Source organism: Podarcis raffonei, chromosome 15 (genome assembly GCF_027172205.1).
Source record: "Podarcis raffonei isolate rPodRaf1 chromosome 15, rPodRaf1.pri, whole genome shotgun sequence".
NCBI lineage: Eukaryota > Metazoa > Chordata > Lepidosauria > Squamata > Lacertidae > Podarcis > Podarcis raffonei.
In genome coordinates this window covers 10,899,935-10,922,439 of record NC_070616.1, presented here as the reverse complement: position 1 = coordinate 10,922,439, position 22,505 = coordinate 10,899,935, and the positions used below count along the sequence as shown (strand labels likewise).

The 22,505-nt window shown below is 46.5% G+C and overlaps 1 protein-coding gene across 9 annotated transcripts in view; it reads left to right on the top strand.

The window, feature by feature from the left end:
* Nucleotides 1-4,451: 4,451 nt before the first annotated feature.
* Nucleotides 4,452-22,505, top strand: part of AUTS2 (activator of transcription and developmental regulator AUTS2) — a 689,545-nt gene continuing 671,491 nt past the window's right edge. For all 9 annotated transcript variants that reach the window (XM_053367368.1, XM_053367370.1, XM_053367367.1 and 6 more), the window contains exon 1: nucleotides 4,452-4,882. In XM_053367368.1, the coding sequence (XP_053223343.1) occupies nucleotides 4,532-4,882 (351 nt within the window). In that variant the 5' untranslated portion in view covers nucleotides 4,452-4,531. The remainder of the gene's footprint in view (nucleotides 4,883-22,505) is intronic.

Sequence of the window (22,505 nt, the reverse complement as noted above, 5' to 3'; positions counted from 1 at the left end):
AGAGGTGGGTTGAGGGAGATGGGAGGGGTAGCAATGGCATTTGACAAGGTACTCAAGATACAAGTACCACCACCTTATTACTAATATTTCTACAAAAAAACAAAAACATTTCTTCTTTGCATATCTGTTTCGACATACAGAGTGCCTATATTAATATATATGATTAACTTAGGATTGATTACTCTGCTTGTTAACATGAGCTTTCTTTCTTCTGTCTGTCTGTCTTTCTCATATTTGCATTTCTTTTTAAAGTAACACTCTGTTGATAATTAGCCATTGTAGGGCTGTTCAGCAGAAAAAATGACTCTGCCGTTACATGTTTGCATAAAGGTAAAGGTACCCCTGCCCGTACGGGCCAGTCTTGCCAGACTCTAGGGTTGTGCGCCCATCTCACTCAAGAGGCCGGGGGCCAGCGCTGTCCGGAGACACTTCCGGGTCACGTGGCAAGCGTGACATCGCTGCTCTGGCGAGCCAGAGCCTCACACGGAAACGCCGTTTACCTTCCCGCCAGTAAGCGGTCCCTATTTATCTACTTGCACCCGGGAGTGCTTTCGAACTGCTAGGTTGGCAGGCGCTGGGACCGAACAACGGGAGCGCACCCCGCCGCGGGGATACATGTTTGCATAGGTGCCATCAATTTATCGGCTCCAAATAAAAAGGAGGTGCACTTTTGCTATGGTAGGCTCTTCCAACTGCCTATAGAACAAATCCTTAGCGTTCCATCCAAGCAAAACATAAATAAATCCTGCATTAATGACCGTAACTGACCAGCTGAATACAGGGATGGGCAGAACTGCTGGGTCCTACTCTGTAATTAATTTGTCCTTTGAATTAATTACAGGTTCCACTTCATAATTAATTCAGACACTGACGAAGAGGCCACATTAATTACAGATAGCCCTAGTAAGGCAACAAAATCATGGCTATGCCAGGGCCAAGAATAAACAGAGCATTATATATATATATATATTTATAAAGCTACAATATTTATGTTTACTATAGCAGATTCGTTTTATATCTGTGCAGTTGCTACATAACCACTTGGAAATCTCAGTTGGTTAGAGCGTGGTTCTGATAACACCAAAGTTGCAGGTTCGATGGGGCAAATGCATATTCCTGCACTGCAGGGGGTTGCACTAGATCAGGGTTTCCCAAACTTGGTCTCCAGCTGTTGTTGGATTACAACTCCCATCATCCTTAGCTAGCAGGACCAGTGGTCAGAGATGATGGGAACTGTGGTCCAAAAACAGCTGGAGACCCAGGTTTGGGAAACCCTGGACTAGTTGATCCTCAGGGCTTGCTTCCAATCAATTCTTTGATTCTATGAATCAGTGCCTGAGTTTTGCTTTGCCCGCTCTTCACTCCTCGCCACGTTCGTGTCACATCCTGTTTGCCATTGCCATGATAGGAGAACAAGGGAGGTTTCATGGTGAGTTCCGGCACCTCTTTTTCTAGAAAAATAGCACTGGACAGTACCACATAACAAACATTGGCTCCCAGTACCTTTCCAAGCACAATTGAAAGTATTGGTGCTGAGCTTTAAAAAGTTTAAGCATCTCCATCCCAATCGTTCAGCCAAGACACTGAGATCCAGCTCCAAGGGCCTTCTGGCAGTTCCCTCCCTGCGAGAAGTGAGGTCACAGGCAACCAGGCAGAGGGCCTTCTCGGTAGTGGCACCCGCCCTGTGGGTAGTGGCACCCTCCCATCAGATGTCAAGGAGATAAATAACTACACAACTTTTAGAAGACATCTGAAGGTAGCTCTGTATAGGGAAGGTTTAATGTCTGATGTTTTAGGATGCTTTTAAATTTTAAATTTGTTGGAAGCCACCCAGAGTCACCGGAGCAATCCACTCAATGGGTTTATTATTAATAGGATTATTATTATTGTTATGCTTTTGAATTATGGTGCTGGAGGAGACTCTTGAGAGTCCCATGGACTGCAAGAAGATCAAACCTCTCCATTCTTAAGGAAATCAGCCCTGAGTGCTCACAGGAAGGACAGATCCTGAAGCTGAGGCTCCAATACTTTGGCCACCTCATGAGAAGAGAAGACTCCCTGGAAAAGACCCTGATGTTGGGAAAGATGGAGGGCACAAGGAGAAGGGGACAACACAGGACAAGATGGTTGGACAGTGTTCTCGAAGCTACCAGCATGAGTTTGACCAAACTGTGGGAGGCAGTGGAAGACAGGAGTGCCTGACATGCTCTGGTCCATGGGGTCATGAAGAGTCGGACACGACTAAATGACTAAACAACAGCAACAACTATTATTATTATTATTATTATTATTATTATTACAGTGGTACTTCAGGTTACAGACACTTCAGGTTATAGGTGCTTCACATTACAGACTCCACTAACCCAGAAATAGTACCTTGGGTCAAGAACTTTGCTTCAGGATGAGAACAGAAATTGCACGGCAGCAGCGGGAGGCTCCATTAGCTAAAGTGGTACCTCAGGTTAAGAACGGTTTCAGGTTAAGAAGGGACCTGCAGAACGAATTATGTTCTTAACCTGAGGTACCACTGTATTATTAAAATATCTCAGGTACAACTTTGCTTGCTATCCAGTGGATGACATTGGATTTCTTTCTTTCATTCACTACTTTATATTCACTCCCCCTCCCCATTCACTTCACTGGCTGAATTGCTGCATTTTTCATGTAGTGGCTCAAGGCACATAAGTCCTTGCCCCCTCCCAGCTCTTGCAAGCCATCAAGCAGCCTTCTCTGCAGCAATCAACCTTCCTTACCACGACCCCGCCCCCTTCTCTCCCTCCCCCCCGCCGCGTTAAAGGGCCAGAGGCTCCCGCGAGAATTCCCTTCCCCATTCATTCCTTCTGGGCTGGAATGGAGCAGAGCGCAGAGGCAGCGCGCAAACTCGGCGCGCATGCCTGCAACTTATTTCGCGCGGCTAGGGGAGCTTTCTTTCACCCTGCGCGGTGGGGATGGACGGGGGGTGGGGTGGGGGAAGAGAGAGGAAAGTTAGTCATGTGACCGAGGGGGAGGGAGAGAAAGAGAGAGAGAGAGAGGCAGACACACACAGAAAGGTAGGGAAGATGTGAAAGGGGCTGGATCCCAGCTGCTGCTGCTGCCGCTGCCGGAGGCGTGCGGGGAGAGCCAAACCGAGATTACATCTTCTCTTATCTTCAGCAGCAGCCCCCCCAGGGAAGGATCCTGTATCTCTTGGCCCCTTCTCGTGCCGTTACGTTGTCGCCCCCTCCCCAGTCTGGAGGAGAGGCAGCTTCGCGGAGACCCAGCAGCCCCTTTCCTCCTGCCCCCCTCTCCCACCACCAGAGACATTTATTTGGGGTGGTGGTGGCTGTTTGGCGTGTACCCCCCTGCCTCTCCATCTCCTCCAGCAGCACCTCTCGGCTCTCCTCCTTTCGGCTGTGTGGCTCCTCCTGGGAGGAGAAAGGGAAGAGAGAGAGAAGGGGGGGAAAGAGAGAGAAAGAAGGAGCTTGTCAATTTCCTTTGTGTTTGGATTCTTGGATGCTCGGCGTTGATTCCGTGGCGCTGAACTCTTCCCCACCTCGGGCTGTGCGACTTTGAGGAGGCTGCTGGGGCTCCATCTCTGGGGGGTTGAGGGGTGGGGTTTTTTGGGGGGCAGGCAGCGCTAACCTGGAGAAAGGAGGGCCCAAGGGTGCAGGGTGGAGGGGGAAACTTGAAGCAGGTGGGTGTCTCTGCGCTGGCAGGGCACCCACTCGACCCACTCCAGGTGCGTCGGTCTATTCCAGCTGGAGGGTTTTCTTCTCTCGCTCGCCCCACCGGATTGAACCACGACGAGGAGATTTTCCGGCGTGAAACAAGACAAGGCGGAGGGGACGGGAAAAAAACACACCACACACACACCACCAAATCGGAAGCAACTTCTCCCTGTTTAATCCAAAGCATCTAACGGGGCGGGGAAAGAGTTCCATTTACTTATACGTGTGTGAATATATCCATATATATTTACGTGGTCGCTGCCTTCAATTCTGCAAGCATGAAAAGAAGAAAGGAGCCAACCTCTCGGGTGCAGGAATAGTTTGTCTCCCCCCCCTTCCCCCCTCTCAATGGATTAAAAAAAATCAAAAAGGGGGGGTGCGGAATCAAGAGACAACCCCGCCACACACACCCCTCCTCACGCTTGCCTGCCTCTGCCTTTGGATCAAGGCATTCTGTTCCTCTAATTTATTTTCTGCTGCCGAGGTTGGAAGGAATTACACATATCTCTTTTCCCAAGGAAGACCAGTGACCAGCCATTACTTTCCTGGGTTTGCTCGGAGGAATCTCTCGACATCTCTCTCGCCCGCCCCCCCGGGTGCTGACATTCCTTGGGAGTCTCCCTTTCTTGCCCCCCTCCTTCTCCTTCTTCCTCCCCCCCCCCTTCCCTCGCTCCCTCCCTGTATTCCACCCGGGGGTGGGGGGAGGCGAAGTTGGAGGGGGTGGGTAGGTGGGGGGAAGAGCAGGAGGGAGGGAGGGCGAAGGCAGTGTGGAGTTGTCCGGGGGTGGGGGGGGGCCCTGTTGTTGCGACGAGAGCGAGCGAGCCATGGACGGCCCCACACTCTGCAACGGCTTTCGCAAGAAGCGGCGCTCCCGCTCGCAGCGCGACCGGGCGAGGCGCTCCAAACGCGGATTATTACAAGGTGCTGCTGCTGCTGCTGCTGCTCCCGGCGGGGCGGCTCTGGTGGTGGTGGCGGCGGAGCCGAGGCGGACGCCCCCCGCCCCGTCCGTCCTTTCTTCCTCGGGCTCCGAGCTCGACAACAATGGCAAGCCGCCGCTGCCGCCGACGTGCCGGCCCAAGCCCCCCAGGAGGAAGCGGAGGGAGTCTTCCTCGCCCGAGGAGGACATCATCGATGGCTTTGCCCTGGCCAGCTTCGTCACGCTGGAAGCCTTGGAGGTGAGGGCGCCCGGGCTCCCCGTCGGGGGTGGCGGCGGCGGGGCTATATTCTAGGGAAGCCCGGAAGGGGAGGGGGCGTCCGGGCTTGCCCTCTCGCTCATTGTTTGCTGACTGTGGGTGGGTGGGGGGTAATGGCAGCAGAGAGGGGTGTGTGCGTCGAGGAAGGAGGGTGTGCACTTTGGGGGGGGGTCCTCTTTCCTCTCCTCTGGTCCCTACTGCTGGGATAACAATGCAGACCAGGAATCCCCATCTCTCTCTTGGCCCCCGCCCCCGAATCCCTTGGCTACTCCAAATATTTATAGGTCGAGGTGGCTTCTTCCCCTGCCTTGCTGTGCGCTGAGTATATTTATTTTTGTTTGGGCTGCAGTTTGATGGATGTGCTGCTTTGAGGAGCGAGTTGGCTGGCTGTCTCTCCCCCCCCCTTCCCCTCGCTCTCTCCAGCTGTTGGGGAGTGGTGGTGGTGCTTTATGTGTTCGGAGGTGGGGAGAGAATCGGGGTGTATTCATTGCGAGCGAGAGGGGGTGGGAAGAGGAGGGGCTTGGAGGAACTTGGAGGTGGCGGGGGGGGGGCAGAAGGAGAGACGGGCAACGGCATTGGACTTGCATCTCCTTTATGCTCCAGAAGGGTTGGTTTATTTATTTGCTGGCCCTTTAAAGCATGGATGGAATGAAAAAGGGGTGTGTGTCTGAATAGATGTGCAAAAGAACATCCCCTGGCTGTCATCTGAAGGGCTGCTTGCAAGTGGAACCTGGTTGTCAATGCCGCCTTAATCCCCTTCCTCCCCTTCTTTCTCGTTGCAAAAAAAAAAAAAAAAGTGCTTTTGTGTGTCTGGTGTGGACAAGTGGAGACTTCTCTTTATTCCACACAACACTCGCCGGGTGCTGCTTTCTTCCCCCTCCCTCCCCACAATGCACTTTTCTCCTTCAGTGTTCTCCTTCAGTGTTCTCCTGGGGAGAAAGGGGTATGTGTGTGACATCAAGAAAGGGCAAGTTGGAAGATGATGGGCAGGGTGAGATCTTACCTTGACATGATTTCTTGGGGAGAGGAAATCAGACTGGTATCGCTGAAAGACAATGCCAGTACTATGCACATTGTCACAAACGTGGTGTGGAAGAGAAACAGGAGTTGTGGAAGAAGCATGTGGCTCCCCCCTCTCCAAATCTGACAGTTGAGGGTTAACATAATACCATTATTTCCCAGCTTCCTTCCATCTCTCCCCCCCTCCTCCTTGACCCCCATATTTTAGGGCTAATTTCTTGGTTTTGTCAATTTCATTCACTCCCTTTCCCCAAATCAGTTTCGCACAACTTTTTGGCCTTGGGTTCCCTGTTCTTTTTCATTGTGTTTACATTGCATGGCATTCAAGGTTAGACCTTTCAAGCTTAGGTGTCTTTCTAGAGTGAGTATGTGTTAATCCAACATGTCCTTGCCTTTGGGTATATCAAGATACCTACGTGTTTTATTTCTCTTGAGTTAAAGGCTGATTTGGACAATGGTTGCTGGCCCTTTAACTTGGAGAGAGGGGGGGGGAGCAAGCACATTACTCTGTTCCAAACCCCCTTCAGAATATGTGACAAAAATGCCTCCAGTTCTGATGTTCTTGTGAATTCAAAACAGCTGTTACGGTGTCCCTGGTTGTATAGAAACATTTGTGTACCAGTGATTTCCACTTACAATACCCACCTGGTTGTAAACTTCCTTGCATTCAATTCCTTCAGTCTCTCTCTCACCCCCACATCCCCACCAGTCAAAAATCCCTTCCTTCCTTGATTTGAAAAATAGAGGGATTCAAGGTTTGGGGTTTCTCCCTCAAAAGCATGCATATGAACTGCCGAGTAGGCCAATCCCACCTTATAAACTCTCCGTACTTGCAAAGCATTTTCCTTTTCTGAATTTTCTGGCATTCATTAGATTAAAACACAAGCAAGGACAATAATTGCTGAAATGCATGAGGTATGGGATCAAGAAACATTGAGCTGCATGCTTTTATGGTGGGGGTGGAGAGAAAGACTTGGACATTTTATGTGGTGGTTTGAGGTTTGGCAAATGTATACATTCTTTCTATGTATTAGCGTACAGTGTTGCCAGTTGCTGTTGTTTGAGTAGTTTTGGAGCTTTGCTTATATGTATCTTGGCTCTATGGCCCCACAGTTTGCTCTCTGTATGCAGCTTGGGGGTCCGTATACCGGTATGAATATCTCCTCCTATATTTTCCTGCCTGTACAGTAAGATATTTAGTCGAGGCCTTTCTCTTGAGTGTTGTCACTTGCTGAAGTGTGTAACACTCGCATGGGCTTTTCTGTGTTGGCCCCTTGGCTTTGGAATAGACTCCCTGGAGAGGCTGGACTTGTATTTGACACAGTGCAATCTTCTTGGAGCTAGGTTAAGACTTCCTTGTTTGCCCAAGCACTTTGAAAGTGTTCTGTTCCTATTCAGGCTGCTTTTCTGTTGTCTTCTAGGGCATTTAATTTTTTGATGATGGTTGATGTCTTGCTTTTATTGCTACACACACACCCACACACCCACACACCCACACCATCCTTGGATCCATCTGGATGAAGGGCAGGTCAGAAGTTATTAAAATAAACACACTTGAAAGAAGTTTAGGCAGAGATCTGCCTCCACAGAAATCAATAAATATTCCATTGATTTTAGTGGACCTTATTCCTTTGAAAAGATGCTTAGGGTGACAGCCTCAGTTGTCTTATGGTGCCAAGGCAAGCATACTCTCTCAAATGCTATTTTGAAAATAATTGTCAATGAGCAACAACCTTTCAGTAAGGTGCTGACAGTAGACAACATAGGTGTGCAGAAAGAGGGAGTTTGGGTGGGTGAAACTTGTCACATCACAGTGGATCTGCAAAACTCACATATCCTGGAGTCCCATGCTCTGTGTAACTAGATGCAGAAGAGCGGCTGTTAGGAAAGTGTGCCAGCACAATTGGCAACAACTGTTACGTCTAAGGAATGTATACACAGGGAGTGGGGTGCATTAACTGGCATGGTAAGCTGGCATGACACAATGGTTAGCATTTCAGAATTGGGACCCGGGTTCAAATTCTGACTCTTGCATAGGTGACAGCTCCCTGGGGCCTTGGGTGCCCGAGCACCCACAAAATTCCCCATGAAGGGGCTGGGTACCCACAAAGGCAGTGTCAGAGCCATGCATGCTGTATGGCACCCATGACCCTGGGCACCCACGGATGTGGGGGCAAGTTGGCACTCCTGGACTCCCTGTATGACACTAGGCCTTTCTCACAGGGTTGTTTGGAAGATAATATTGGGGGAGGAGCGCAGAGAACCATGTACTGTACCCTGAGTTCCTTGGAAGACAGGCAAGATAGAAATATGGCAAAAGTACAAATAATAAAATTATTGTTGCCTGGGTGCTGTTTTTATTTATAATCTGGTTGTCATGCTGTTATTTATTTATTTGGCTCACTTTTAACTTCCATATTTTATAATGAGATATCATATTTTAAGATGTGTTTTAATCACTCCTGATGTCATTTATGAATTACAAACCTATTTGGATATCTTTTGCATATTGTGATATTTTACTTGTCTTGTTGTTGGTTCTGTTTTGTGTGACTGCACAATGAAGGATCTGTTTTAATGGCGCAGTTGGCTGGAGCGTGGTGCTGATAACTCCAAGGTTGCAGGTTTGATCCCCGTATGGGACAATTGCATGCTCCTGCATTGCAGGGGGTTGGAATACATGATCCTCAATTCTACAATTCTATGATTCTAAGTCCGCTTAAGTGAATGCATTTTCAAATCCAGGGGGTTCGTTCAGACTGCAAGTGTAAGTGCCGCATCTCTGAACGCTTATTGCCATGACAAATAAATTGTACGCAAGTGAAAAGATTGTATGCCATAAGTCTGGATGAAGCCTTTTGCCCTGACATGCTAATTCTCTATAGACCACGAGCTTGTTTGTCATATGAGAATATTCAGTGCTTTTTTTTTCTCCTAAAAAACCCCGTTTAGGGGTACTCTCATTTTCCTACTCATATTGAAATACCGCCTCTCAATGATGCCAAACTTAGATCCACAAAATGTTTAGGGGTATGCCTACCCCTGCTTCCCCCCAGAAAAAAGCACTAAAGGTAAAGGACCCCTGACAGTTAGGTCCAGTCGCGAACGACTCTGGGGTTGCGGCGCTCATCTCGCTTAACAGGCCGAGGGAGCTGGCGTTTGTCTGCTCCCCGGACAGTTTTTCTGGGTCATGTGGCCAGCATGACTAAGCCACTTCTGGCGCAACAGAACACCGAAACCAGAGCACGCAAGGAAATGCTGTTTACCTTCCCGCTGGAGCGGTACCTTTTTATCTAGTTGCACTTTTGGTGTGCTTTCGAACTGCTAGGTTGGCAGGAACTGGGACCGAGTAACGGGAGCTCACCCCGTCATGGGGATTTGAACCGCCTCCCTCCCTCCCTACTATTCCCCAGATACCCGCAGCCTGAAATGGGACACTCCAGGAAAAACTTTGCCATTCAGTGTATAAAATTGGTGCAGTGCAGGAATGAGCAAATCTCCCCATTTCTCTTTCAGTTACAGGGAACCAGGCAGAGGGCCTTCTCAGTAGTCCCTGTGGACCACCCCCCCATCAGATGTCAAGCAACTAAACAACTTTCTGACTTTTATAAGACAGCTGAAGGCAGTCCTGTTTAGGGAAGTTTTTAATGTTTGATGTCTTACAGTGTTTTAGTTTGTTGGAAGCCTTCCAGAGTGGTTGGGGCAATCCAGTCAGATGAGCGGCATATAAATAAGTTGTTGTTGTTGTTGCTGCTGCTGTTGTTAAGTGCACACAGCTGCTCTGTGTGGTTGGGCTGGCAGTTCTTTTTGTACTGCTGCAGCACAGCACATATTTAGTCTTATTAAAACGATGACCCTGGATTCTGATATTCCTTGGATTTGCTATTAAGTGTGGGTGTCAATGTTGCACCGAGGAGGCAGGTTGTGTTTCTGCAGAATAGAATATAGACTTCAGAGTTTGTCCCTGTTGTCTGTAAATAGGTTTCAAAATATTGCTTTCCTTAACACAAAGCTGCTCACAACAAGGAGAAGCTCAAATGATCCTCATAAAATTTGTTAAATCAAGTGAACACCCACAGTGGAACATTCACGGCTGGAATAAATAAATATGCACCTGTGATTTGAGAATTATGGGGTAGGGCAGGCATAACTCCTGTGTGGTGCAGTGGCTCAGGGTTCTAAGCCTCTTCAAGGAGATTTCTCCCCGACCTTTTTGTGGATTCTACTTTTAAGAATGACAATCCTTGTCCCTTTGTCAATGGTGGATATATAAGTGTCTAAGTCTATCCAATTGCTCACTAAAAAAAGCAACGCCATCAAATGCATTTAAACACATGACCCATCTGCACTATATGTAGGGTTGCCATATGTCCAGAATTTCGCAGACATAACCGGCGTTTGCAAGAAGCCGAAAGCGCTGAAATGTCTGGGAAAATCCGGACGTATGGCAGTCTGTGTTGGAAGTGTAGATTTTGGTAAATTTCATTACAAATAGCTCAAAAACTCAGGGGTTGTTTTTTTTTTTGAGATTTTGCAGATTGTGTCTGGATTTTAACTTTTTGAAACATGGCAACCTTTCTGTACAGTATCGTACCACGTTAGGCACTCATAGTCATGGCTACCCCAAAGAATCCTAGGAACTGTTGTTTGTTGAGGGTGCTGAGAGTTTCTAGGAGACAGCTGTTCCCCACAGGGGCAAGGCCAAGAGATGTGGTCTTCCTCCATCCTCAACACATTAGCACAGGCATAGGCAAACTCGGCCCTCCAGATATTTTGAGACTACAACTCCCATCATCCCTGACCACTGGTCCTGTTAGCGAGGGGTGATGGGAGTTATAGTCCCCAAACATCTGGAGGGCCGAGTTTGCCTATGCCTGCTTTAGCATATCAGAGAGTACGTATCTGAGTAAGGATTAGGTAGCTAAAGGTGTGTAGCACCTATCAGTGGTGTATGAGAGGCTTCCTTCCTTACAGACCCTCTTGAGGGCTAAGGTCAGTAGAGGTGGCCCTCCTAGTAGCTCCCTTGTCTTCAGAAGCTGAGGGGGTGGCAGCAAGAGGGCAATTTCTGTGGCAACCCCATAGCTGTTGAATTATTTCGCCACAGAGCTTCGCCACAAAGCGCCTGGCACTTTCTGTATGCAGTTTTCATCATATTCTGAAGACACGCATCTTTATCCTGGCAACTAACTCCCCCCCCCATCCCTCTCTCCCTCTCTCCCTCTCTCCCTCTCTCTCTTACGGACCCACCCTAGTCTCTTCATTGCAATCAGTTGTTGCTGTTCCTAATAGAATCATAGAACTGTAGAGTTGGAAGGGATGGCAAGAATCACCATCAGCCTTCAATGCAGAAATCTTAACTAAAGCATCCACGACAGATGGCCATCTCACCTGTGCTTAAAACCCCCAGGGAGGAAGAGCATACAACCTCTTGTGGGCATCAGTTGCATTGTCAAACACCTCTTATAGTCAGAAAGTTCTTATTGAGGTTCAGTTGGAACCTCCTTTCTTGTAACCTGAAGCCATTGGTTCAAGTCCTACCCTCCAGAGCAGGAGAAAACAAGTTTGCGCATAATATTGTGCATCAAATGGCTGTAACCCACCCTGGGACCTTGCAGTGAAGGGTGGATAAGAAATCAAACCACTCTTGTTATAATTATTAATATGTGAGTCTTGAGTTTTGAGTTTGTCTGGCCCTCCAGGATATAGGGTTCATCAGTTTTGTGTTGCCGAACTTGAACTATTTTGCCCGTTGGCTAAATGACCTCCAGAGAAAGTGCAACGCAATCTCCAGGCACAGGGAACAAATGTTCAGCAAGACATTATCTTGCTTGCTCTCCAAATCTGCATCATATCATTCCATCCACTGAGTGAGCATAATTGTAAGCAGTTGCTCAATTATGTTTCATGCGATCCAGCCAGATGTTGCTTGCAGTTGTTTTACGTTCTGAACAGAGGAGGAAGAAGAGTGATGCAAGGATGTTGCAGAATAAGAAACCTCATTCCTTTTCGAGACATCTTAAGCATGGTGCTGATGGACAGATGTATAGGTCATTCTGTGTTTACTACAGCTGGCCTACTTTGGTATTAAAAGAACTTGCCGTAAAATGCGCACCATTGTTTGTTCTAACATTGTTAGGACATTGTTTGTTCTGAGTGTAAATGGAATTTACATTTTTGGGATTGTTTTTATGTTGAGGTTTATTTTGGAAGCTTCATAGCACCCTGAAGGTCAGCAGCATTTTCTTTGGTCACTAACCTGTAGTTTTGAACCTACAGTTCTTCATAATGCACTTACCCACAAAACCAGAGTTGCCAGGTGTTTGATTCAGTTTTGTTTCAGTGGGTCACTCCAATGTTCCTAATTCCCAGAGGACTCTGGGTTAAACTGCTTCCTTAAAAGACACACACACACACACACATTTATTTACGTGTGCAGAGGAGGAATGACCAAGATGACCAAGGGTCTGGAAACCGAGCCTTACAGTTGAGGGAGTTGGGTATCTTTAGCCTGGGAAAGAGGAGACTGAGCGGAGATAGGATAGCCCCCTTCAAATACATGAAGGGCTGTCACTTGGAAGGTGGAGCTAGATTGCTTTCTCCTGGTCTGAAGTGTAGAACATGAACCAAAGGAGGTTCTGACTAAACATCAGGAAGAACTTTCTGATGGCAAGAGCTGTTTGACAGTGGAACGGCCTCCCTGGGGAGGTTGTGAGCTCTCCCTTCTTGGATGTTTTTAAGCAGAGGTTGGATGGCCATCTGTCATGGATGCTTTAGCTGAGATTCCTGCATTGCAGGAGGTTGGGCTTGAGTTGTCTTGGGGGTACCTTCTATGATTCTTTTTTTAATATATATACATTTTTATTGGGTATTTTTTAACATATCATTTCCAACAATCACTTAACATAACTTCTTATCTTATACAATATTTTAGACTTCTGTCAACAACTTCTGAAGATTTCCCGTTCTCTATCGCTTGTTCTGCATTCCTTAATTTCTCTATTACTTTTAATTGTCCTTAACTAATAATTCTCATCATAGTCTTTCTTGCAATGTTTCAAATAGTCCTCCTTACAGAACTCCTTGCAATCCTACGAGCGTAATCTGTTTATTACAGTTGCTTTTCAAATAGTTCAAATATTTACTCCAGTCTTCTAAGAATCTCTGATCCCGTCTATGATTCTAAGTGGAGACAACTCAAACAGTGACTGAGAGGAAGGTCCTCTTTCAGGGCCGCTGGATGTCCCAGAACAGGAAGGGAGTGAGCCAGATGAGCAAATCCTTCCCCTGCCTTCTGAGAGTGAGGCTTGCACAGCTGGTTGGTTCAGAGGGAAAGTCAGAGGGTTGGATTGAAGTCTTCTTGCCAAGGATTCTCTGTGATCAGTGCAGGTGCGAAGGGTGCTAGCCCCCTGTAGGAGTGCATGCCTGCAAGATCCATCTTCTCGCTTGGGATGGGACCTGCACAAATTACAGATCCCACCCTGTTCCTTTAAAACAGCGGTTCTCAACCTGTGGGTCCCCAGATGTTGTTGGACTACAACTCCCATCATCCCTGAGCTCTGGCCTTGCTAGCTAGGGGAGATGGGAGTTGTAGTTCAACAACATCTAGGGACCCACAGGTTGAGAAAGGCTGCTTTAAAGAAGAATGGGAGGAGTTCATCAAATGTTGGGGCAATGTCTTTGCTTACGCCTAGCCATGTATCCTAGGCTTTATTAATGTACCTGTTGGGTCTTGTGAGCTGTACCCTGAGCTGATTCAGAAGTTGTGTGCAAGGGGTTGTGTTTAATCCAAGGGTGGGTGTCAAGGCATCCGATGCTCGGCATCTGGTCCCCACTCCTGTTGTAAGACACACTGAATCACAGCATCGTGCTTACAAGACAGTTCCCAGGAAGTAGCTTTCTTCCAGATTTCAGAGCTTTGCAGAGCTTACAGTACTAAAAGGGAATTGATTTAAATGTAACGCCAGAAATGTCACTTTCTTTTGCTCATCCGAAGGATGTCTATTCCTCTCCACGAGGCAGCTTATAGCAACTCGCTAAAACAATGCATCATAACAACGCCATCCTAGTACGGAGACAAAAATGAAATGGCGACAAAAAGCCAACTGTCCAGAAAGGACTTGAAGCTTTCTTAGAAAGGACTTAGGAAAGGATTCATAAAGGTTTAAAACTTGAACCTTTGGAACTCACTCCCACTGGAAGCAGTGATGGTCGTCAACTTGGATGGCTTTAAAAGAGGATTAAGGCAAATTCATGGAGGAGAGGGCTATCGATGGCTGCTAGCCATGATGACTATACTCTGCTTCCATGGTCCGAGGCAGTAATGGTTCTGAATACCAGTTGCTGGAAACTGCAAGAGGGGAGAGCGTTGCTCTTGTGCTTGGGTCCTGCTTTTGGGTTCCCCATGGGCATCTGTTTGGCCACTGTGAGAACAGGATGCTGGACTAGATGGGCCATTGGCCTGATGCAGCAGGCAATAATAATCATTTTTAATTTGTATACTGCCTATCTTACAATACTCAAGGTGGCTTACAAGCTGAAGAAACAAAAAATGTACATCTTACAACAATCTAATGCAATACAAAAATGTGATAATAAAACATAACTTTAAAATAGGCAACCTACATCAAAAAAGTATCATTCAACAATCATTAGAATAGTATAAAATAATAATATCAACATATAAAAGTTAAACAGAAATCCACTCAGCAGTTACAATAATATCTAAACTATAATCAATAAAACAATGGCAAACCACAGTACATAAAACAATACACATTGAGAAGCAGAGGGTAGAGCAAGGCAGGTGGAAGGAGGCCTTGCCTGATGGAGTCTCTCCCCTCACAGTTCTTCCTCCAGGAACAGCTCCCTTATGAGGAGTTTCCCCAGCCACTCTGGGTGGCTTCCAACAAAGATTAAAAATACATTAAAATGTCACACATTAAAGCTTCCCTGAACAGGGCTGCCTTCAGATGTCTTCTAAATGTCAGGTAGTTGTTTATCTCTTTGACATCTGGTGAGAGGGCATTCCACAGAGTGGGCGCCACTACCGAGAAGGCCCTCTGCCTGGTTCCCTGTAGCTTTGCTTCTCGCAGAGAGGGAACCACCTATAAGGCCCTCGGCGCTGGACCTCAGTGTCTGGGCAGAATGATGGGAGTGGAGACGCTCCTTCAGGTATACTGGGCCGAGGCTGTTTAGGGCTCTATGTTCTTATGTTCTAAAACCAAGAGGCCATTTAAAAAACCCAGCTAAAAGCTTGGGAAAGTAGGCCGATTATGGCTTTGCTGTCTCTTCCTGCGTACAGCTGGTAACCAGATTCCTGTCAGCAGGACTGTCAGACAGCTCCAACAAAAACAGAAATGAGAGGGATGTTCAGGGCTGGCCTAAGACATTTTGCTGTCTGAGGTGAACCAGAAAATCCCTCCCACCATAATGGAACCTGACTAGGACATTGAATAGTCACCGGCGATAACTACCTTCCCCTGTGATCTTGGACGCACCCTCATAAAAACGTATTCCGTATTTGTTCAGTGTTGTTGAGTGCACATTGAGCATTGGGTTGGACTTCCAAAGTCCGTTCCCTGGGAAGAGGGGTAGATTGTAAAACCTTTCAGGGAGCTGTAGTTCTGAGGGGAATAGAGGTGTCTGCCATCAGCTCTCAGCACCCTTTAACAAACTACAGTTCCCAGAATTCTTTGGGGGAAACCATGAGTGTTTAAAGTGGTATAATACTGCTTTAAACGTATTGAGCTGATGTACCGATACCTGAGGATTCAGTACTGCCAGGGCTGGCCCACCCATGAGACAACATGAGGTGACCACCTCAGGCAGCAGGATCCGCAGGGGCATCAGACCCTGATGTAGATCTTTATTACCTCCTTGTTCCTGAGGTAGACCTTCGCTCACCCCTTCTTCCCTGGCAGGGAGGGGGACGTGGCATTTTGTGGTTTGCCTCAGGTGCCAAAACGTCTTGGGCTGGCCCTCTGTATTGCATTGGGTGGCCTCTTTTAATTTTTTTTATTTCTAGGCCTGATCATTTTGGTTTGGCGATGAGACCCTGCTGTATCCCACTTGGGAGCTGACCTGAAAGGCGTGCAATTATCTCCAGCTAAATTAGTAGTTTGATCTTCATTTGAAGCGGAACAATACATTTGAGCCGGATGAACCTTATTAAAAATAGCCCAAGTGCTTGAGTTCCTGCAGAAGTCTCCGATGTAATTAATAAAAATGGAGTTTGGAAGTTGGGAGGGTGGAAATATGAACTCTCCCTTCCTTTTTTGAGTTGTACTTCAGATAGATGTGGGAAATCTACCTCCTACCTATTTCTATCTGTCCATATATTTAAAGTTTCACAATTTTGCAGGAATTCTCCATTCCGTAATCTATGAACTTTGCTCGCGGTCCAGTTTGCCAGCTGCTACAAACCTTCGTGCCTTTTCTCCTACAAGAAATCTAGTTTGATGTAGTAGATGGGGCTTTGCATTGTACATTCATGCTGATCTGTGTTCATGATGCTACTATATGTGATCCTACTTTCAATACTGTTTATTTACGTTGTTGCATTTATGCCCAAACTCTTTCCTCTGAAGAGCTGAAGCTGGCACACATGGTATGGCCCCTCTTCCTTTACTTTCCACAACAACCCTGTGAGGTAGGTTAGAATGAGTGGCTGTGAGCCCAAGGTCAACCCAGGGAGTCTTATGGCTAAATGGGGATTTGAACCCTGGTGTTTCCCAGGTCTCAGTCAAACACTTTATTAAAAGTTTCAACATAAAAATTTATCAAAGATACATCAAGCTCATTCCCCCCCATTTCCCCCCTCCCCTCCCCTCCCCAAAAAACAACCCCCAGCCCCCCCGACTTCCCTCAGCTCCTCTCCCTGGTTTTTCAGCACATTCTATTCTCTGCATGTTATAAGATTGTAAATATCCTTAGTTTTTCTATCTATATACTGCCAATACAAGATTTGTGAATGTTTATTCAAAGCCTGCCAAGGAGTCCAATTCAGTTTGTTGTTTCTTTAAATACTTTGTAAAAGGTTCCCATTCTTCTTTAAAGCCAAACACTCTAACCACTACACCACACTGCCTCTGCTTGCCTGCAAAAATGTTGGGGGAAACGTACTGCTGTCTTTCTGATCAGTGCATGCCCCAGTGCTGGTTAAGACTGTGCACTTTTTCCACACCACAAATGTGGTGGGTGTTGTTTCAAACTGCTTTTAATAATAATAGAATCATACGATTGTAGAGTTGGAAGGGACCCCAGGGGGTCATCTAGTCTAGCCCACTGACATGCAAGAATCACATCTAGCTAAAGAATCCCTGACAGGTGGCCACCCGACCTCTATTTAAAAACCTCTGTAGAAGGAGAGCCCACCACTTTATAAGGTAGTCTGTTCCACTGTCAAACATTCTTACAATTCTGTTCCACTGTCAAACATTCTTACTGTCAGAAAGTTTTTCCTAAGATTTAGCTGGAATCTCCTTTCTTGTCATTTGAATCAATTGGTTCAGGTCCTGCCCTCTGGAACAGCAGAAACAAGCTTGCTCCATCTCCCACCTGACAGCCCTTCAAATATTTGAAGAAGGCTATCGTATCACCTCTCAGTCTTCCCTTCTCCAGGCTGAATATATTGCACTATAAAAATCACAGCAAATGGATTTGGAGATAGCGGCTTAACCTGTTTTTATAAGAGCCACTTCTCACATTTCATCTTAATACTTTGTGAGGATAAAATGGGCTAAGAGATGGTGCTGCATTTGTCGGGGGTGCCCCTCAGTGTCATTCACAGTGCCTGGATGAGAGAGTCAGTGGCAATAGCAGCCTGTAATGCCCAACCTGTGCAGACATTCATTTACAAAGACATGGGTGACAACCTCAGGGCCTCCGGGTGAGGCGGTGGAGCTTCCTTCTTCATCACGACTGCATGAAGAAGTTTGGATGCTTTCATTTTGGTTTCAATATAATAAATAATAATAATAATAATAATAATAATAATAATAATAATAATAATAATATATTATTTATACCCCACCCATCTGGCTGGTTTCCCCAGCCACTCTGGGCAGCTTCCAACAGAATATTAAAATACAATAATCTATTAAACATTAAAAGCTTCCCTAAACAGGGCTGCCTTCAGATGTCTTCTAAAAGTCTGGTAGTTGTTTTTCTCTTTGACATCTGGTGGGAGGGTGTTCCACAGGGCTGGCGCCACTACCGAGAAGGCCCTCTGCCTGGTTCCCTGTAACTTGGCTTCTCGCAGTGAGGGAACTGCACTGGACCTCAGTGTCCGGGAAGAATGATGGGAATGGAGACGCTCCTTCAGGTATACAGGGCCGAGGCTGTTTAGTGCTTTAAAGGTCAGCACCAACACTTTGAATTGTGCTCGGAAACTGTGGCTTGCCATATTGTCCAAACCCAACACACTCTGTTCATATTAACTATGGTTTGTTTTGAAACAACACTGCTTCAAACCATAGTTTAAAGAAGTGGAAATGAGCCTGTTCAGATCATGGTTTGATGGAACTGGCTTGCTTCAACCTGTTGGCTATTTGCAGTTTAGTAGCGCTGCAGAGAGCTTGCTGGGGAGACCATGCATTAAAAAGGGAGTAAAAAATAACTTAAACAAGGTTTTAATAACAAAAACAAAAACTCCTTATACACTAAATACATCAACAACAAACCAGACCCAACCACCAACCCATCCCCCAGGGTAATGGGAGATCTAGGTGCTGCTCCTTATATACTACACCCAATTGCTGACACAGCTTGATTAACACAACTCAGCAGCACCTGCTATGTTTCACAGCTGCAAGACTGGGTCTTGTTATCCGCCTTGGCCCTGACCCTTAAAGACATACACAACTTGTGAAATAATAATGAACCTTCACATTTTAAAGTGACCATTCAACACAACCAACCATGAGCCAAACTCCAGTGTTCAGATATGATGCTTAATTGTTAATCTCAGATGGAAGAAGAAGCTTCTGATCTCCTAGCAGCCATGTAGGGAGTGGGGTGAAAAGGCCACTGTATTTCACCCTCCTAATCATAAACCAGGCTCCCTCAGTCTTGGATCCACAAATGTTTTTGGACTACATCCTCCATCATCCCTGACCATAGGCCCTGCTTCTGGGGACTGATGGGATCTGGAATCCAAAACCTCTGGAGGGCACCAGGTTGAGGAAGCTTGCTTTATCATGGCATGTTGTGTCTTCTGTATCACTGATTCCCAAACCTCCCTGCTCCTGGTAAAAGGTAAAGGAAAAGGGACCCCTGACCATTAGGTCCAGTTGTGGCTGACTCTGGGGTTGCAGCGCTCATCTCGCTTTATTGGCCGAGGGGCCTGGTGTACAGCTTCCGGGTCATGTGGCCAGCATGACTAAGCCGCTTCTGGCGAACCAGAGCAGCGCATGGAAACGCTGTTTACCTTCCCGCCTGTTAAGTTGTGGGTGAACATATCAGACAACACAGCGATTCTTCAAACAGCTCTTGTTTATTCAGAGGCCAGAACAGAACTGAACTGAAGGGTTCAGTCAGCCTGCTTATATAGAGCTCCAGTACACATAATTGTAACAACTTTCTAAAACAATTCAATCACTGAACATCACTTTCGATCCCTTATTTGCATAACTATCTACAGTATCCCCCTGCTGGCCCAGGGTGAGAACTTCAGTACATAACATCGCTGGAGCAGTACCTATTTATCTACTTGCACTTTGACGTGCTTTCGAACTGCTAGGTTGGCAGGAGCAGGGACCGAGCAACGGGAGCTCACCCCATCGTGGGGATTCGAACCGCTGACCTTCTGATCAGCAAGTCCTAGGCTTTGTGGTTTAACCCACAGCGCCACCCGCGTCCCCCTGCTCCTGGACTGCTTGACAAATGCTTTTGAAGGTCTTGATGGGACCCCTCAATGGTTTTCTTTCCCGCCTATTGTTTCGCAGTTGCTGTGCACTGTGATAGATTCTAAAACGTTTCTTAAAAATTGTGCCGAATGCAAAGTTGTCTGCAGTAAAATACTGCTGCTAATTTCCTTTTTCGGTCTTTTCTTTTAAAATGCATTGTCTATCTTCAGGCTTCCTGCCTTTGCTTCTTGGCAGCAGGCCACAGTGTGAGTGGCTTTAGAACATTATCGTCTTAGGGAAAACCTCATGTGCTTTAAAATGGATACGAGCAAAATCCATTCCATAAGTAGCAGGAAAATGACTAATGCAGGTTGGAGCTTTGTTTGCCCCTAATGCCATCATGGGCTGCAGCAGTGCCATGTCTCTAGGTGGGCCCTTGTTGCTCCCGCTTACTTATAAAGTAATGCATTTATGAAGGACTTGCGGTTTCTTCCCTCCCTTCTCTCTCTGCTGAGAAGCTTGATATTGTCTGTTGAGACCTCCATGTATTCAGGAAAAGGAGGCTTTCAATTGGCATAGGAACCCAGAGCTCACCACCAAGAGAGTTCCTGCTCTGTAGACCTTGCAGAAATGGGTGTATGGTGTGAAATAAAGATTATTTTTTTGGGGGGGAAAGATGCACACCCCACTGTTAAGAACTTGGGAACAGCCCTTAAGGATCAAACCAAGACTCTTCCCAGTATTGTGTTTCTGATAGGAGCCAGACAGATGTTCCTGGGAAGACCACAAGCAGAATCTTAAGAGCTGGAAAAGCTCTTGTAGGAGATCTAGTCTGTGCCTTCCCCTCTTGTTGAAGAAGACCTCCAGCAAGGCTCAAGTGAATGGCTGTATTGTCATAGAATCATAGAGCTGGAAAGGAAATCTGAGGGTCATCTAGTCCAACCCCCTGCAATGCAGGATTGTGCAGCTGTCCCTTATGGGGATCGAACCTGCAACCTTGGCATTATCAACACTAGTTGTGTGATCCCCGAGCCAAGGAAATGCAACCTTTAGATGACATCTGTGGGCAGCCCTGTATAGGAAAGTTTTTTTTAAATGTTTAATGTTTTGTTATGTTTTTATATATGTTAGAAGCTGCCCGGAGTGGTTCGGCAACTCAGCCAGATGGGTGGGGGTAATAGTAGTACGGTCGTACCTCGGGTTACAGATGCTTCAGGTTACAGACAGGGCACTGTTTTGTGAAGTATTCTCTGCATTTCCCCCATGCTTTTTGAAACTCTTGTCTAGTGTGGTCTCTAATTGCCTCTGTTAATCTAGCCAGATTTATTTATTTCAAAAACCTAAAAATTAAATCTTGCGTACTGCACTTCTGTAGCTTCTGAATTCTGACTCGAACAATCTGGCACCCATGCAGGGATTCGGGGGTCGGGGGGGGGGGAGAAGGATTAGTCATGGAATGTTGACATTCCAATTGGCGCTACTGTTATATGAAGGCATGTTGGCTTGGCTGGGTGGAAAACCTCGTGCGGGGGCTTGGGCAGGAAAGCCTGAAGGGCCTGGGGGGCCTGGGAGGTGAAGGAGATCCACATTTTCCCGCTGCTTCCATATCTCCTGCCAACGCCGTTGGTTGTGCGCTGCCAGTAATGAAGAGATTTCATAAGACAGTAACAGTATGCCGAGAAGGATGTAATTAAAACAGAAGCAAATTGGCACTTCTAGATTAAAGACAAGCCGCAAATGAAAACACCTGTATGTTCTCCTTTATGTATTGGCTGTCTAGGGCAGGCTGCCAGATATGCAAATAAAAAAAGACATTGACAAATTTCCTTGCATGTGTGGTTTTGGGAAACCGAACACTTTTATTAACCTGGCATTTGTCTGGGCTTTTTGACAACAATAGAGCTCTTATTGTACGCTGTGCCTTTGCCAGATCAGGGCTAGAAGTGTGCAACTAATATTTGGGAGGAGTCGGAAGCTAGGATGCTTTAAATCTTTGCAGAGTGATACCTTCACACATTGGCTGTGATCATCGCTTGATAGCTCGCTGTACCCTGCTCTGTGATGTTTTGTAGCAAGAGACATGCATTGATGGCCTTTATAGTAAAATCATATGCTTTGTTTGGTGACAGCTGTTTGACATACAGAAATTGCCCGTTGCAATTTGCAACGCTGGACATGCCGTGTGTGAACTCCTGGCTAATTAGTTTCCACTATTTGACATACATTTGCATGACCCACGGGTTAATTAGAGACTGAAACAAAGAGCATTCGGGAAATTATGTTGTTGTTGCTAGCATTTGTTAGTTGCTTTTCTCACATAGTTGACCCAAAGTGAATTGCATTGAAAACAATTAAGGGCAACCTAAAACACACACACACACACACACGATTAACAGACCCCAGCTTACTAAAAGAGGCCATTCTTTTAGGTGCCACCCTTCAAATTAAGTGGCTAAAGTGTGGATAAAGAGAATACAGTGGTACCTTGGGTTACAGACGCTTCAGGTTACAGACTCCGCTAACCCGGAAGTAGTACCTCGGGTTAAGAACTTTGCTTCAGGATGAGAACAGAAATCGCGCAGCGGCGGCAGGAGGCCCCATTAGCTGAAGTGGTATCTCAGGTTAAGAACAGTTTCAGGTTAAGAACGGACCTCCAGAATGAATTAAGTTCTTAACCTGAGGTACCACTGTAATCTTTGCCTGGTGCCTAAAGCTAGATATAAATGGTTCCAGGCATTGCC